This window comes from Mesoplodon bidens (assembly GCF_964165515.1).
Source record: "Mesoplodon bidens genome assembly, chromosome: 2".
NCBI classification, from domain to species: domain Eukaryota; kingdom Metazoa; phylum Chordata; class Mammalia; order Artiodactyla; family Ziphiidae; genus Mesoplodon; species Mesoplodon bidens.
In genome coordinates this window covers 55298919-55315925 of record NC_138177.1, presented here as the reverse complement: position 1 = coordinate 55315925, position 17007 = coordinate 55298919, and the positions used below count along the sequence as shown (strand labels likewise).

General features: G+C 46.7%; 1 protein-coding gene across 2 annotated transcripts in view; it reads left to right on the top strand.

Moving 5' to 3' along the window:
• The window catches only part of KCNH1 (potassium voltage-gated channel subfamily H member 1), a gene marked incomplete at its 5' end in the record, with an annotated part of 415511 nt that overhangs the window by 325457 nt on the left and 73047 nt on the right, over positions 1 to 17007 (top strand). For both annotated transcript variants that reach the window (XM_081224401.1, XM_081224400.1), the window contains one exon: positions 835 to 1031. In XM_081224401.1, the coding sequence (XP_081080527.1) occupies positions 835 to 1031 (197 nt within the window). The remainder of the gene's footprint in view (positions 1 to 834; positions 1032 to 17007) is intronic.

Here is a 17007-nt window from a genome sequence, read left to right as displayed (position 1 = left end):
GGATGAGTACTCTATTGACTTATTATTAAATATATTGTTAAATATAGTCTTGTGGAATACTAGGTATAGAGGATCCTGGAGATGCCACTTATATAGGGCCCATCTTTTTATACCGCCAGGAGGGCATTTGGCAAGGGGAGGAACATGGAAGGAGGTATGGGAGAGAGGGTGAGGAATGAGGCACCACACAAACATAAACCTCAGGGCAGTGGACAGAGTGTGGGAGAAGAGGAACTCCACTCTTGCCTGACTCCTTCCATGTAGGTCATCCTAAACAGGGGAGATGCCACCTGTTCTTCAGCTTCCAACGAAGAGTCCACACCCTCCCCATAGCAGCCTAGTATGCGCCTCTCAGTCCCACTAATGTAGACCCACAGTTCACCTTCCTTCCTCACTTCTCTTTTGCCAGCAGATATTGCGAGAACTCCTACTGTGTGCCAGACACTGTGTGTTAGTGGAGAGATGAGACACAGGAATGCTCATCTTGGGAGACAGACAAAAAACAAGTAAATAATATAATTGCAGACTATGATTGATGCTTCTGAAAACCGTGGGTGATAAAGAATAACACGGGGTTCCCATTTTGGATAGGGTGTTCAGGAGGTCACAAATGAACCCAAAGTTATTGGTTGAACTTTGACATATATCCTATGGTATTTTAAAGTTTCTTAAATTGCATGTTGCTAAGGTCCAAATTAAAACCATTTTTGCCTTTTCTGAGCCCAAGCCATGGAATGCCAAATGGACAGCAACTCTAGGAGACAGTGGGAAGCCAGCCCCGATGGCCAGACACCTCCTACTGATACTTTCCTCATCACCATTTTCTCTCCTCAGGGAAGGGAGACGTGTTTGGAGACGTGTTCTGGAAGGAAGCCACCCTTGCCCAGTCCTGTGCCAATGTCAGGGCCTTGACCTACTGTGACCTGCATGTGATCAAGCGGGACGCCCTGCAGAAAGTGCTGGAATTCTACACAGCCTTCTCCCACTCCTTCTCCCGGAACCTCATTCTCACCTACAACTTGAGGAAGAGGGTGAGCTGGCAGTTTCAGTTTCTTTTCTACCAAGAGCAGTCTCTGTACACTTAGGATAACCACGTGGGCCAGGAAAGTCCTTTTGCTGTTTATTTAAATGGAGCAATTGGTTCTGTAGAGGTTCTGTTTGTTGCTTGCTCTTTGGAGCTTTTGCTATGAAATGAGAGAGAAAAGGATGTTGCTAGATTAAAAGATGGATTGATTTTGGTGCAGAAGGGATTTGTTCAGGAGTGTGTCTGTGGGCTTTTCTTCAGTAAAATCCTGACCTTCTAGCGTTTTGAAAAGATGAGTAAAAAATGAGGTTGTTAGTCAATGAAATGACTGAGTGGGATCACTTAATTAATATAAACTGAATTCTCCCTGGCGACTAGGACCCACTAAATGGTGTGAGGCTATTAGCCAGCTGGTAATAAGAATTTTTTTAAAGATATGAAAATGATTCAGTTGAGTCCAGAAAATAAGAAAGAGATGGAATCTGATTGCCTAGAGAATATTTTGTATACAACTGTCAATTTAACGAACTGAGAAATGATTTGTAGTTTTAAGAACCAGAAGATTTCTCATCTGAACCTGTTTCTTTCACCCTCAAATCATCAGAATTGCTCCGTCTGTCTCTGCGAGGATTAAAATATGTCTTGTACTCTTGAGGTTTTCATGACTGATTTTCATGCATTTCGTTTATGTCCTTTAGTTAAAAAGTAGCTCTCAACCTATAGACATCATCTGTGAGGATTGTCATAGGAATCTTTCCAGAAATGACCTCTCGATCTGCACCCCCCCCAAAACTGTTCCTCTTCTCGTGGTCCCTGTCTCTATTAACATTGTCTGTCTCGCCCCAGGGTTCCAGGTTAGAAACACCCGCTGTCAACACTGATGCTTCTTCCCTGTCTCCCACGCCTCAGTTTACTCATCAGATCCTGTTGGTTCCACCGATCCTCTCAAACCTGAGTCCACACTTTGCATCCCCCCTCAGGGCTCTTCCTGAGCTCTTGGACCATGGCACCCCTGATACAGAGTCTCCCCCTGTCCTGAAGCAAGCATAGGCTCCAAACACATCCTCCTTCCCTGTGTCTCTCCTCAATGCGGTGCTTCCTCCTTGGCCACTTATGTGACGTTAAAGACTAATGGGATGACGTCACTCCCCTCCATAAAGACTTTTTGCCCCCACCCTAACTATAGGATAATGTCTGCAAACTTCAGCACGGCTTATGCGGTTTTTCACATCTGGCCCAAACTTAACCCCTGAGCTCCAACCCCAGCACTCTTCCCACGCCCACCACGCCCACCAGGAGAATGGCCAACACAGCTCTGCAGACATGCCACACCCTTTCAGAGCACTGTGTCTCTGCATGGGCTTCCTGACCTGGAATTCTTTTCTCTTCTTCTGTGTATGACAAATTCCTGTTAACCCTTAAGAGTCTGCTGAAATGTTTATTTGTTCATCAAATCCAGTACATGCCAACTGAACTAGACTAGATGTATAAAACTGAGTAAAACTCAATTCCCTAGCTTCAGGAAACTCAAGTCTAATGGAGACAATCCACATGGGAAGGCTAAGTGTGGTACAGGATGCTAAGTACAATGAGTGTGATTTGTACAAGGTGTTAACGGGATCATAAAGGAGAAGGGCAGATAAAGGGGGAGTCAGGGAGAAAGTATTGGTGGGGGTGGTGATACCTGAGCTGAGTCTTAAAGGATCAGTTTGCCAAACAAAGAGGACGGTTGCACTTGGAGGAGCAGCTTGAGTAAAGGCACAGAGAAAGGAAACAGCCTTTTGCCAAGTTTTTTGTACAAAGTTCCAAACGCCTGTCATTGGGTTACCCCAACAATATGCTTCTACCTATTTTACATTCCTTGAATTGCACTGCCTTGTGAGTCCCTGCTCAGAGACCTGGGAGGGCAAGGGCTTGGTATCCCCAGTGCCTAACCCAGCACGGGGAATTATAAAAACATCCGGGGATGGCATGGAGAAAGAGAGGGGATCTCTGGGCCTCAGTATCCATATCATAAGATGTGAGGTTGTGGCCAGATGATTGATGATTTTTATGGTTCTGTGATTGGAAAGCTGGTCGTTTAAATTCCAGTGGGGGAGAAATGTGCATTTATAGTTCTTCTTTGTTTATCTGCAAACATGGAACGCTTGCTGGTGATAGTTTTAGCCAAGTGGATTCTCTTAAAGTCTATTTTTTGATGGATTCCTTCTTTTTATGAAAGCAAGTTGATTATGATCAGCTTTCAGTGTTGCTGATAATATAGGTTGGAAAAAATGCACAGTTTGGGTTACTTGGAGGACTAATCATCTTGGAAAAATTGTGGATCAAGTAAATCTGTCTTAGAAAAACAAGGACGACAACAAAAACAATGTGTCAGCGGTCAGATTGTTTTTGTAAGTGCAGAATGATTGACAGCTCTGCAGAAGAGAAGACTCGGGGACCATGTTTCTGAAGGGCTGTGTGGAGGAGCATTTGGCATAGTCTGTGTGGCCACAAGGTGCAGAGGTAGAACCAAAGCTGTAGACAGTATAAGAAAGACCTCGGAAAAGATCGGAGCTGCCCATTGAATTCAATAGGTATCTGGTCTCTTGTCCTGGAGGTATTTAGGCATCCCCTGGAGACCCCTCAGAGACACTGTGGAGGGGACTTAGCCATCCAGTGGAGAGTCAGATCAGTTGATCTTCAAATGTCCTTCCAATCTCAAGTGCCTATGAGTCTGATATGGACCCGAGAGAATTTTAGTGAGATCTTTTATATAAAGAGAAAAAGAAAAAGAGGCATTTTGGTATATTCATTGTAGTCTCTCATTTTGTCCTTCTGTGAATTAATGCCTAGTTACATAGGGCATAGAAGATGAGAGCATTACATGCATGAATCATTCTTGTAGCTATTTTTTTCTGGCCAAATGAAGTGTATTCTTGCGGCTGTTTCTATCTTGGCAAAATCGAGTGTGTTATTTGCAAAGATTCCTGAGAACACAGTGCCTTTGACATCTGTTTGGGGAGTTGTTCGGTCCTGTAGATGTCCTCCAGTGCACAGCAAGAACTCTGTGCTGGAAGGTGCCTCAATGAACATCCAGTCTCTCCTCCATTTCACCACCACCCTCATTTCACAAATATGACATTTTATAGAAAGGTCATAGTAAAGAAAGAACCGGAGCCAGAAATGACTCATTGACCAGGTCTCTTCCTGCTTCTCACAGCTTCATAGCTGACCCTGTCCTCTGTATTCCAAGTCTCACCCCCTTATCGCTGAACCCATGTGTATGAGCACCACCCAGCCCTTGGCACTGCTCTTGGGACCCAACTCATGGAGGACCTGTTACCTTCCTCCAAAGACACCTGAGGTCACAGGCAAGGATGAAGGAGGCAGAACCTGAAGGCCAATCCAGCATTTTGACCTTTGGTTTTCCTTGTCTGTGGGCTCTGAGCCAGATGAGACTTTAGTCTGCATCCTGCTCTACCACTTAGTGCTTCTGCAAGCTCTAAATGTTTCCCCATCTGTAAAATGGGGCTGATGGAAAGGTCTACTTGTAAGATAATTATGAGGATTAAATAAGATAATATTTGCAAAGCTCCTACACACAGGTTCTAGAACATAGTATGTGCTCAATTAAACTCTGAGTTGTTATTATTTTGTTTCATCCACTTGACACTCCTTTCTTATCTTATGCTTCTGCCTTTGTGTATACAGGGCACTCGCTCTGCAGAATGGCAGGGCACTTGCTCTGCAGAATGTTCTGTGGGGTGGATGTTATCCCAGGGTTCTCTGCACCTCTTGCAGCAAAGGAGGGGCCAGCTGTTCTGGCCTCACTGTCCCTTTAGCTCCTGTCAGTGGCGAGGTCGGCGCACACCCACTCTTTTGGCTAGTTCCATTCAAGGAGGGAAAAATGAGGTTGTTCTTACCTGTTAGGTCAGTCACCAGGGCATCAGTATTTTGCCAAGAGGAAAGCACAGCATCCTCCTCTCTTCTGAGGAGGTGGCGTGTACTTGTTCATGAAAAAAAGGGGAAGTGGGACCTTCCTCATCTCAGACCCTCGGCTTCCTAGGATGTCAGGCTCTCCGGGCATTTTCCTACAGGCAATCGGAGCTTTGTGCACTATTAATAGTAACATTATTACCAACTCCAGACACATCACAATGTCAGTATATGTTTTATGTCGGCTTATTAAATCCTCAGAACAACCTCATGACATTACAGTACCAACCCCACTTCTCAAAGGAAGCAGCTAGGAATCCATGGAGAAGAGAATCACTTTTCCAAGGCCACCCAGCTCATAGGGGGTAGATTCCAAACCGGCACCTGCCCCCATCTTCCTGATAAGCGGCATTGCATCCTGTGGTGGGCCTCGGTTAAGTGTGGCTCTCAGCTTTTCCCATGTTGGTATTCTTCAGCTTCTGCTTTCTCCCAGTCTGTTGACTTTTCAGGGGTGGCACAGATTGTCTCCAAAATATCTCCAATGGCCTTTGCTATCCTTCAGGACATTTGGAGGATACTTTATTGTACAGTAAATCGCAGTCATATCCCAGGTTGCGAGACATGAGAGGTTTTCCCGTCAAAGTGACAGCTACATCATTGGTGGGTGTGCTGGGGAGGCATGGCCCAGCAGGTCAGCTTGGCCATGATGCTAGTGACTTACTAAAAAGAGCACTCATTTTGGAGTTAAGGACCTGGTTTTGAACCCTGCTGTGACTCCTGATTAGTTGTGTGCCCTTGTGCAAGTTACTGAACTACTCTAAGCCTCAGTTTCCTCATCTGTGAAAAGGGTCTAATAAAAGTCCCTCCTAACTAGGTTTATTGAGAAGAGCATATGCATTAAAACAAAAAGAAGTTGACATAGTGCCTATAGGAACCACTCGCTACATATTTATTCCCTCTCTTCCCCGCCACCCATCCTCACCTTCCACCTTCAGTCCAGGAGGTTCTGAGTTCATGCTTTGCCCCTCTTTGTTTATAACCGGACCCTTTCTTGAATCATGTTTCACCTGGGCTCTACTCTCCTTATGACTGGGGAAGAGGTCTCACTTCCCAGGTGCTGGCTAGGAGATTGGTTCTCCTGCTCACTGTTAGGACAATAGAGGAAGCACACCTCAATTAAATGATGTATTGCAGACAAGCAGTTAGGTAATTAGCAGCAGTCAATGCATGGGATAATTGGCATGTAGGTAGTTCGTAGGGTGAAGCTCATTCTCTGTGTAGGGCGCTTTATTTTTAAAGCCAGTATTTTTATGTTTTTAAGCATGTTTTGCATCATGTTTCCATATAGTAATTTGTTCCAGGATGGATTTTTCTTAGCTTGATAAGGCCCCAACGTAGTGAGTTTGGGAGGGAGTTGGGACTGTAGTTACTGGTGGTTTCAAAGCACCAGTTTTCTAAAACTGAGGTTGCCATAGTGAATTGTCTTGAATACTATATGTACATTTCTAGCCCACTTTAACAAAAGGGCATTTTATTCTGGCAAAGGGGAGGTCAAAACATTGGAGGTTTGGAGAGAGCTCTGTGTATACGTGGCATTGGAAAGCCTTTCAGTTTTCTCCCTGAACAAATTCCTCTGGAAGGTTGGTAAGATGGAAAGAAAACACCACAGAGCCAGGTGCTTAGAAATACATCCCCTTCCTCACTGAAGAACTAAGTTTTCAAAATGATCTCTACACAGCCCATATTTTCCTTGTCATTCTTCCACAGTGAGGGCTTCTGTAGAATTAAAATAATCTATTAAACTGTCAAGCTATAAAGATTATTTTAAAATTAGGGTGTTGGAATTAAGGGTGGGAAGGGGACAGGTGATGTGAGTGATAAGACCATAATTCTTTCAGGACAACAAAATATAAACGAAAACCAAGTCCTTTTTTCATCAAGAGGATCAGAAGTGATGTTAGGGACCTGGGAGGCCTTCCTTGGATTTTCGGGGATCCTCCCTAGTACGCCAAAAAGCCCCAAAAAGCATATAGCAGAACCCCATCATGATGCTGGGGGTGGGAGATAATGAAAGGGCTCCATGCTTCACTATGTATAACTCTGCTTAAACTGCAGGTGGTCAGGCTATATCCAGCCATTTCCAAGGTAGCAATAAAGTTCTGCAATAAGTATAGGCTTTAAAGGAAGATCTTCACATCTGGGCTCAGCCACTTGTTAGCTGGGGAAGTGTGGGCAGCAGGGGGCGGAATTTGAACAAGTACAACTCTTTCTCTTCTGTGGATTCATCCTGTCTACCCCACTGGGTAGCTGTGGAAGGGTGATCAAGTGCCAGGCACAGTGCCTTACAGGTAGTAGGTACACAGCTGGGTTAGTTCTCTTCCATTATCGGTAGGAGTGGAGGCAGCAGAGCAAAGAAGGAGAGCAGGGACTGTAATCGTTTGGCTACAAACATAGAATAATCATATGGAGGCAAGTCAAGAATACTTGAAATACTTCAAATCCTGGCTCTCCTTTTAGTGACCTGGGGCCAGCTACCTAACCTCTCTGGGCCCCGATTCATTCACTGATGATATAGGAGTGGTCATAGTACCTTAGAAAGGTGCTTGGACGAAGCACGTTCTCAATGTACGTGTTGCTATCATTATTGTTATCGCTGAGCTTAGTTTTTCTGGGAACTCAGAGACCCTGTCAGGTGCTAAACGTTTTAAAAGGGGAGCAGGGGCTAAACTGTAACACCTGGAAATCTCCCAGACACATGATTCCAAGATCTGTGCCTGGGCCCCCCAAGTAGCACCAGAGGACCAGGTGATTCATCAGGCAGGTTTGGTAAAGAATGGTGCTGTTGGACCCATCATCACAGATTCAATTTCCTCCCAGGACAGAATAGATGGAGGGACTGGAAGAGCCCAACGTGGAGGCAGTGGTGGGGGAGGGAAGCTGTAATTTATCTTAATTCTTATCATCCTTGATGTCCTGTGACACAGTGTGTTTACCACAAGTTAGAAAGGATCCGGCCTACCTTAGAGGATTGCCATGCCAATGCAGTCCTTTAGAGAGTGATGTACCTTCCTAATATTTTCTTAGAAGTGTGTGGTTGACTCATAATAAATAGGGTGGTGATAATGAGTCTCAGACCATGGGCTCAGTCCCCAGGTGAGCAAGTTGGCATCCCGAAGTCTCAGATGTTTAGCCCAACATTTCTCACATTTATTTGGCCCCTGAACACTTTTTTGAATTATACCAATAAGTATCTATTATCTATTTTAATATACTTAATAGCATCCATCAGAGCTAGTGTTTTGCAGAACATCTTTGGGAAACAGGAACTAGATGATCTTTAATCTCTCTTCTGGCTCAAATGGTCAGTGACCTGTAGAATGGACAGGTCTTGTCGATGAAACATCCAGAAGCCAAAGATACTCAGTAGTGGGAGTGTCCCTCCCTGGGTCCTCGGTAAATCCCCAGCAGAGATTGCTGGCGGAGTCTCCCTGCTTTCTGAACATCCTCCTGAACTCAACTTTCCCTCACCTCCCCACAAGGGCTCAGTAGCCCATTGTTTTCTAGAGGGCAGCCAGCCTTACGTTATCAAAGAGGATTTGGCTGCACACGTGCTAATAGAGCTGCTGAGACATGTTTTCTCCCTGGCCTCAAAGGCCCTCTTTGCGGGCTTCCCTGGTGGTGCAGTAGTTGAGAGTCCACCTGCCGATGCAGGGGACACGGGTTCATGCCCTGGTCCGGGAGGATCCCACGTGCCGCAGAGCGGCTGGGCCCGTGAGCCATGGCCGCTGAGCCTGCACGTCCGGAGCCTGTGCTCCGCAACGGGAGAGGCCACAGTGGTGAGAGGCCCGCGTACCAGAAAAAAAAAAAAAAAAAGGCCCTCCTTGCAAGTTACTTCCTGGTTATTTTACTGGCTCAGTTAGATTTCATGTTCCTACCTCATCTGCCATGTGTCTGAGCTTCCTTGTTCCCATGTAAATGCTCTTCCTACTCTTAAAAGTTTTCTCTTTGGCTATGAGCTCATTCTTATAAATTTTGCCAGTGAGTCATGGAGGTTTTTATTCCAGCCCCTGCTCTTAGTTAGTGGAAAGTCAGGATTTGAACCTAGGCTCCCTGTCATAATGATAACTACCTTCTAAGATGTTAGAATAAAGGAATCAAATGTTAGTTCAGCCCCTCCAAGGGAGCTTGGGATGCTGGCATCAGGAGCTCACACGCAAATCTATCCCAGCTCAGATGCCTATGTAGATGGTTTCTAGTATAATGTGTGTCACGGAGCTACCCAATTTTGGTGCTTCTCACTGCAAACTTTGTTGGGTGTAATTTACTTGTTACCAGTGTTGCTTCATGGTCTTGTCCTGCCCTTCCTTAACTTAAACTTCTAGAGTAAATTCACAGTCAGGCCAGGACTCCATATAGCTTCTCTTCAGTCTCTCTGGTATAGGTGAGGCCCTGCGTCCTTTTGATCCAATAAGCACTGGTCATCCCACTAGTAGCTCTCGCTATACTTCCAATTAACTCTGTGTGTCTTTCTTGCTATATAGAAGCTCCTTGAGGGCTGAGCCTTTGTCTGCCTGACTCGCCTCTGTCCTGATCAATTCTCTTAGAGCTTAGTACAAAGTAAGCATTCAATAGTTGAATGAATGAATGAGTGAATGAATGAATGAATGGACTCACCGACCAACCAAACAACCAACAAATGAACATACAAGTCCATCAACTTATTGGCCATGTGCCTTTCTCTTGTTATTGCTATAGATTTTTGAAGCCTTGACTGTAAGATGGTATCTGTAGAGACACCTCTCCTTTCTCCCTCCTAATCTTTGCCCATATATCCCACACCATCCCTTTCCCATTTTTTCTTCCTCAGGCCCTGGGTATAGAGATCTCTCAGCCACTGTAGGTACCACTGATGCCAGCATAAAATAATAACGGTCACCCTCATGTATTGAGTGTTTCCCAGCCAAGTACATGCTAAAACTTTTATATGCATTATTATCTCATTTCTGTGCAGAGCAACCTGAGGCCCAAGTAGGTTAAATAATTTGCCCCAGATCCAGTAAGCTAATTGGAGCTAGAATTTGAGCCCAGGTCTGGCAATCACCAAGACTGTACTCTTGCTTTTGTGCCCCTCCTCTAAATGTGGACCCCATGTCCCAGATCCAGGGATAGCAGCACTGGTCCCTGTGCCCTCAGTTCCCCTGAGGAGCCTGTCAGCCACACATGGCTTTGGAGGCTGCAGCATGCCCTGCCTGTCTCCTGTGTAATTCCATTAGAGAGCTGTGGCCTAAGGGCATCTGGGCCTCCTGGAAGGCACCACAGGGCTAGATGGTTTGCTGTTTGTTCAGAGAAGGGGGAGGGGGATCCAGGTGAGTCACATAATCTAACGATGGAGTAGAAACCAGAAAATCAGAGGCAGAGTGATCCTCCTGACAAGTTCTCTTTGGCACGTGGGTCAGCTCTGACACCATGGAGATGGCATAAAATCCTTGTGATGGTCTGTGGCTGGAATATCCAGAGCTGCAGTTTGTGCCAGACCATTATGAAAGGCCAGAGGAATGACCTTCAGCTCTCAACTGGGTGGCCAGCTGGGCTGGAGATTTGCAGCTGGGCAGGCTGAAGAGTCACGCTGGGGCTCAGAACACAGCCAGGGCTGGGGAAAGGCCTTAACGTCAGAGTGGGCATATGAGAACCATGAGCCTAAGCCCTTTCTAGCCCAGGAGTAGTTAGCAAAGGCTTTGAGGGGGTAACTTTGAGCTGGATCTTGATGGAGGGGAGGTGGGAATTTACCTGACTGGGAGAGAAATCCAGTCCTATGGGGATACACTTGTGTCTTATGGAAGGCAACTCTATGCCCCATGGAGGGTACCCCCCATGCCTGATGCCAAAAACTCAGCCTCTGTGAACTGGTGCTGAATCGAATCTCGGAGACAGAGTTTTGGGTGAAGTAGAAAAGAAGAGCTTTATAGCTTTGCCAGGCAAAGGGGGCACAGCAGGCTTGTGCCCTGAAAAATTGTTTGTCCCAAACTGGGAGGATCTGGTGAGGAGTTTTATAACGATGCTTCAAGGGTGGGGTTGCAGATAAGATCAGATTATGTGTAGGGCCTGCACTCCTTTAATCTGGCCTCAGGTAATCTCTTGATGAGCTTCTCTGATCCTTTTAATCTGGCCTCAGTTGGTCTTCTCTGGAATGAAGAATGCTGACATCTTCCATTTGTTGGGGCTTTTAGTTCTGTAGAAGAGCTCGAAGATATTGTTATGTGTATCCCTTGAGGTGGAACCAGGACCCTGCCCCAAGACTGCACTAGTGTTTCTTGCCTGCTCCCCACTTGTCCCTGCATCCCCTCCCTTCCCTGATTAGCAACTGTTCGAATCTGCCCTTTGGGACTCAAGGAAGGTCATGGAGGCTGGAGTCTATTCCCTACAAACAAGAAACGGGGGACACAGAAGGGCTTCCTTTCCCAGGAGCCCCACAGGGTCCTGCTTGGTTTCATGCCTCATGGTGGACAGCACGTAGAGATGGCTGGTTAAATGGCTGATACTTAATCAGGAACGTGTCTTTGCATGGATGATGGGAAAATAGTGAATCTAATCAGTAAGAATCCAAGAAGAGAGGGCCTGCTGAGGGAACCACTAGCCAGTCTCCTCACCCCTCAATTTTTTTCTTTTTTCTTTTTTTCTAAAACTCCACCTGGTTTTACCTATGAAGAGGTTGCTTGAAGACTTCAAAAGGGCATTTGTCCCAGACTTACAGGCTAGGGCAGCTTCAGGATTCTCCTTTCCTAGAGGTGTCTAGAGACCCCAAGGAGAAAGTGGACTAGGATATGATGCTTTCCAGGGTCTAGAGTGAGCTTGCTATCTCTTCTGTACCCAGCAGTGTTATAGGAACCCAGCAGCAACTCAAACCTTTTTACTTTCCAGGCTTTTACATCCACCTGACTGTCCCTGGGCTGCCTATAATAGCAAGAGCCTGCATATTTTCCAGAACAGATTTAATTTTTAAGAAGCCCCTTGCTACAGGCAGCATGCTGAGGATGGTGCCTTTTTCCTCGGAGATCTATTTGCAGACAGCTCCTGCGTTCTGCTGCATTTCCCAGCACACTCCTCGCAAGTGCTTAAACCAGACATGAAATAGCTTCTGGTTCACAGAGTATGAATTTTTAAAAGAAGGTACTTGTTTGTATTATCGCAGGGAAAATCTTGCCGTCCTCCAGCTGGAGCACATCATACATTTGGCGCCTCCTGTTGGTGAGGTGTGATAGTGTACCTAACCGTGATGGACCTCTGTAACCAACTGGATGCATGGAGAAGAGAAGCTGGTCCCAGTAACTGAAACAGGGAGAGGGCTTCCCCAGGCCTGGGACAAATCCTATGGCAGACGGCAGCGGGTAGGAGAATGACATGGAAAAAGAAGAGAACACCTGCAGAGTTAGGAATTGGCATAGATCACTTAAAATCCTTGGTGACCGATGTTAATTGGACTTACAATGATCATTTCACAATATATACAAATATTGAATCATTATGCTGTACACCTGAAACTAATAGAATGGTACTTGTCAATTATATCTCAATTAAAACAATACTGAAAATCTTGACAATATACACTACTCAGGGCTCTAGCTAGCAGCAGGCCATGTAGTAAACTGGTGACATTCCCTTCCCTGAAGTCCCATTCTCAAGCAATTGGAGGAATTTTGCCATAGGAATTTGAACTCGATTTCCTAAAAGAGATGACGAAATGATTATGTAAGGCTGGGGGTGGGGGTGGGGTGTGAAGGGTGCTGCTTTCTCTGACATCCTCTCTGTTTGGTTTTCACTTGGCTCTGGGGAGGACTCAGAAAACTTGCTCTGAGTGGAAGCCGCTTCCTTTTGCTCTAGGACAGTGAGGGTGTGGGGAAAGAATTGGGCTAAGGGAAAGAAAGGGGAGAGAGAAATAAAAGCAAAGGATACCTGTGACTGGGGAGTTGCAGGGGGATGAGCGGATTTGGCAGGCATTATTTATTGAAGAGGGGAACATGGTCCTTGCTGTGCACAGCTGAAATTTTGCGCAGGGAGGCAGATGCCTTTGCTAACCCCGAACTGTGAGCTGGGCTGGAAGAAAAACCCAGAGCAGAGCCAGCGTTCCAAATTCAATTTTCTCAACCCTTCTGCCTCAAGGCCAGATGAATCCAGCAGCAGAGCGGCTTTGTTTCACTGTTTGTTTCACTGCATGTCGAGGCAGCTGAGAAGCTGCCAGGCTTTTCATCCCGGGCTTTGTGTTTCAGCACCTCCTAATTCCACTCTGACGTTTCTCTCAGGTTAGAACCTGAACAGGGATGCTTTGGGCACAAGGCTTGTTGGCTGGTGTTCCTAATTACGGTCCCAGTGACAAAACTCCTCGGAGTCTATAATCAGTCACTTCAAGCAGTGTTTCTGCACGGCCCCCAGCCCAACTCACCTGACAGCACAGCTGCGTCCCGTGCCATGTGCAGGGGTAGCGCCCGCGGCGCTCTGTGCTTCTTCCTCCCCGCTCCGCACTGCTGGTGACTGCTCATGTGCTCAGGGCTCACAGAGGGGGCCAGAGCATAAGCAGCTGCCCCTTTGTCCCTGTGTGGGCTTTGGCTGCTGTCTCCTTCTGCAGAGCCAGGCACTGTTTGCACGTGGGCATGCGAGCCCTTCTCACATCCGTGGCTAGAGGTTTGCAGGCTTCCCCATGGACCGGGCTGTCTGCCAGCAGTGTTGCTGTTGCCGTGTGTGTGTGTGTGTGTGTGTGTGTACTCACGTGCACACACGCAGCATTTCCTCCTGTCAAATACTAGTCCTAAAGGAAGCAGCCAGGGAGAAGAGAGCTGGATAATCCACCAACCATTCCCTGGATCCAATCACCCCAAGCATCTTGTTCCTTCACCAGCTGGTGTTGTCGGGTCCGCTTTGCTTGGCTAGGGAATTATTTTTTCTTCTTTTGCATTAACGGTAAAGATTCACCTGACATCTGTAAGCTCAGAAACCCTGTCATGAGCCATGTGGTGATCCGTTGTTATTCATCTACACGTGTACTTTATGGAGGGTAAATGTCCCCATTTGGGGCTACTTGCTTGATCCCCAAATCCTTCGTAAGTACAATAGGCTGATTATAGGGCTGGGGAAGGGCCTGGGGAGAATAGGAACCGTGCATGTAAAGCACTCTGGGTGCAGGACCTTCTAGGCCAGGGGCCTTTCATGGCATTTACAAATAATTCATGCCTACAAGCCCCCAGTGGGTTTACTATGGGTTATTTATGATCCTGAGGCTTTGGTTCAGGAAACAAAAGATGCTCCTCCATAGAAACAGTGGGAAGCGTGCGTCCGAGGCCCTGGCCTGAGCCTGACAACAAACGTTCAGTTGCCGCTTCCTGTCACCGAGGCCAAGGACAGCCCCGCAGAGGAGCCTGGCCTTGGGCTTTCTTAGGCTATCAGTGGCATTTGGACTCCAAGTTTCAATTGTAGTTGACTTTGTTTCCACGTTATCTGCATGTCTCTACTATTATTTACGACTATGTCCTGTATGGCCTAGCAGTCTCAGATTTCCTTCATCAGTTGGAGCTTCCCAGAGTAAAGAAAACCATCAGACCAGAAGCTTCTCTAGGTTGGTACACTGGTATCTCCCCACCATCTCCCAACACGCACTCACACAGGGGATCCCCAAGTGCATTAGTTGGCTGCAGCAGCTGCTGTAACAGATGACCACACACTGCAGAGCTTAAAACAACAGGAATTTATTCTCTCACAACTTCTGGAGCCCAGAGGTCAGAAATGGTGTCAGCAGGGCCGAGTTCCCTCTGAAGGCTCTGGGAGGGAATCCTTCCTTGCTTCTGGTGGCTCCTGGCGTCCCTTGGCTTGTGGAGGCATAAAGTCCTTTGCCCTTTGCCTCTGTGCATCAAACCTCCCTCTCCTTTCACTTATAAAGACTCCAGTCATTGGATTTGGGGCCCACCCTAAATCCAGGATGATCACATCTCGAGATCCTTAAGTTAATTACATCTGCTGAGACCCTCTTTCCAAATAAAATCACATTCACTGGCACTGGGATTTAGGACTTGGGTATATTTGGTGGGGAAGGGTGTCGTTTAACTCAGTATGCCTCCCTTTCCTCTTCCTCGTCTGCCTTCTCTTCTTCCTCTTTCTACTCTTTTACCTCCTCATCCTTCCTTCTTCCTTCCTTCTCCTCTGCTCCGCTTTCCTCCTCTCCCTTCATCTCTTCCTTGAGTACATTTCCAGCACAGGCATTTTTTTTCTCATAAGGAATAGTCTTGTGTAAGTTGTGTTTCTTCTCCTGGATGGTTCATGGTTCTTGGAATAAAGTCCCAGTATTTGGTTAATCCTTCGCGTCCCAGAGTAAAATATCATCTTCCTTTGCCTTCTCTTGAGTAGTGTCTCCTTTGAACCCTGTGGAACTCTCGGTTTGACCTAGAGATTCACAAAGCACAGGAAGCATCAGGATCGCAGAAAAGAGCTTTGTGTTAGACATCAGAGAGAACTTCCTGCTGGTAAAGGTTATGAGGTGCAGTAAGTAATACCTAAGCGGGTTATGGACTCCCCTTCCCTGCAAGTGGTGAAAAACAACCCTTTGTTGATTGTCTAGCTCTGATCTCTGTCGTTTTCTTGTTCTGAAAATCTTTGATGGATTTTTCCAGTCTCAGAATAAAGTCCAGGCCCAGAGATCTCATATAAGATCACATTCCAGCTGCAATGCACACTGCATCTTCATGCTGTTGTCCGATGCTCAGCCCCACAAGTTACAGAACATGCTGTGTCCTTACTTCTGCATGTGTCCTCTCCCTCAGGATGTCCTTCACCCTTCCTCACCACCTCCCCTCAAACCAATCCAGTCTTCAAACCCCAGCTCGGATTCTTCTTCCCACTTCTTCCCTCAGTCTGCATCCAGCTAGAATCTCTCTATCCTCTGGTATTTTGTTTGTCCTTTAGAGGAGCTATCACTCATGGTTTCATGTAGGATTAAGCACATATTTAATTTTTCCTCTGGATTTGGGGGCCTTGTACTTTTATTCCTTGCATTTCTTCCTCCAGGACCTGGCACTCATTAGACAATAGTTTAGGCTACTAGAGTCACAACTAAATGGCCACTCACCCTGCCTTTGTGGTTCAAGTTTAAAGTTCGCAGGTGGGACCCCCATGTTCTCAGCCAGCTTTCTCGTTCAACTGTCTCCAGCAGGCACCCTCAGGCCAGGCCGGCTGCTCCCCCCAGGGTGACAAGTCATCTCAATTTACCTGGGGCTATCCTGGTTTCAGCATTTAAAGCTCCACATCCTCAGAAACTCCTCGGTCCCAGGCAAACTGGTCACCCTACTCCACGCTCACCTTCTCCTGACTCTTGCTGAAAATCTCTGTGAATTGAATTGTAAGTCAGCCTCCATCTCTCTTTAGACATTTGTCATATGACCACTAAAACCGCTTTCCTTACCTGCAGGTGGGTGTCTGTCTGGCCCTGGCCCTGCACAGCCTCCCCACCGCTTACCCCAGTGCAGTCTCATAAATGTGACTGTGAACTTCCCACCAGCCAGCAGCGTCCACATAGTCCTGCTCTCTCTCCTGTTCCACCTCAACCCAAACTCACCTGATCCAAGTAGCTGACCCTCCCGGGCAACCGCTCACTTCTCCTCCCCCACCCAATTCCTTGCCTTTACCCCATCAAAGAGGTCCTGGGAGGATTGATCCCAGTCAGAACCCTCCCCTCTCTGGAGCTGCAACTCAAAGATGCCTCCTCCATAAAGCTCTCCCCAGGAAACTTCTTCCTGCCAGCTTATCACCCACCCACCCCCCATCATTCTTCCTCTGGGGGCTCCTAAGTGATTGAATGCAGCAGGACCTCTTGGGGAAAGTACCTGGTGACCTGGACTAGCTGTCGGGACCTGGGTTCTACCACAAGTTTACTATTAGGGCGTTCTTAACCTCAGTTTTGATCATTGTAAAATGAGAAAGTTGAGTGAACTCTAATGTTTTTATCAGCCTTACCAAACTTGGATTCTAAGGCTACCTGCCTACCCTGTCTGCTCTGGAGAGCATAGATACTAATGTCCTAAGCAAGG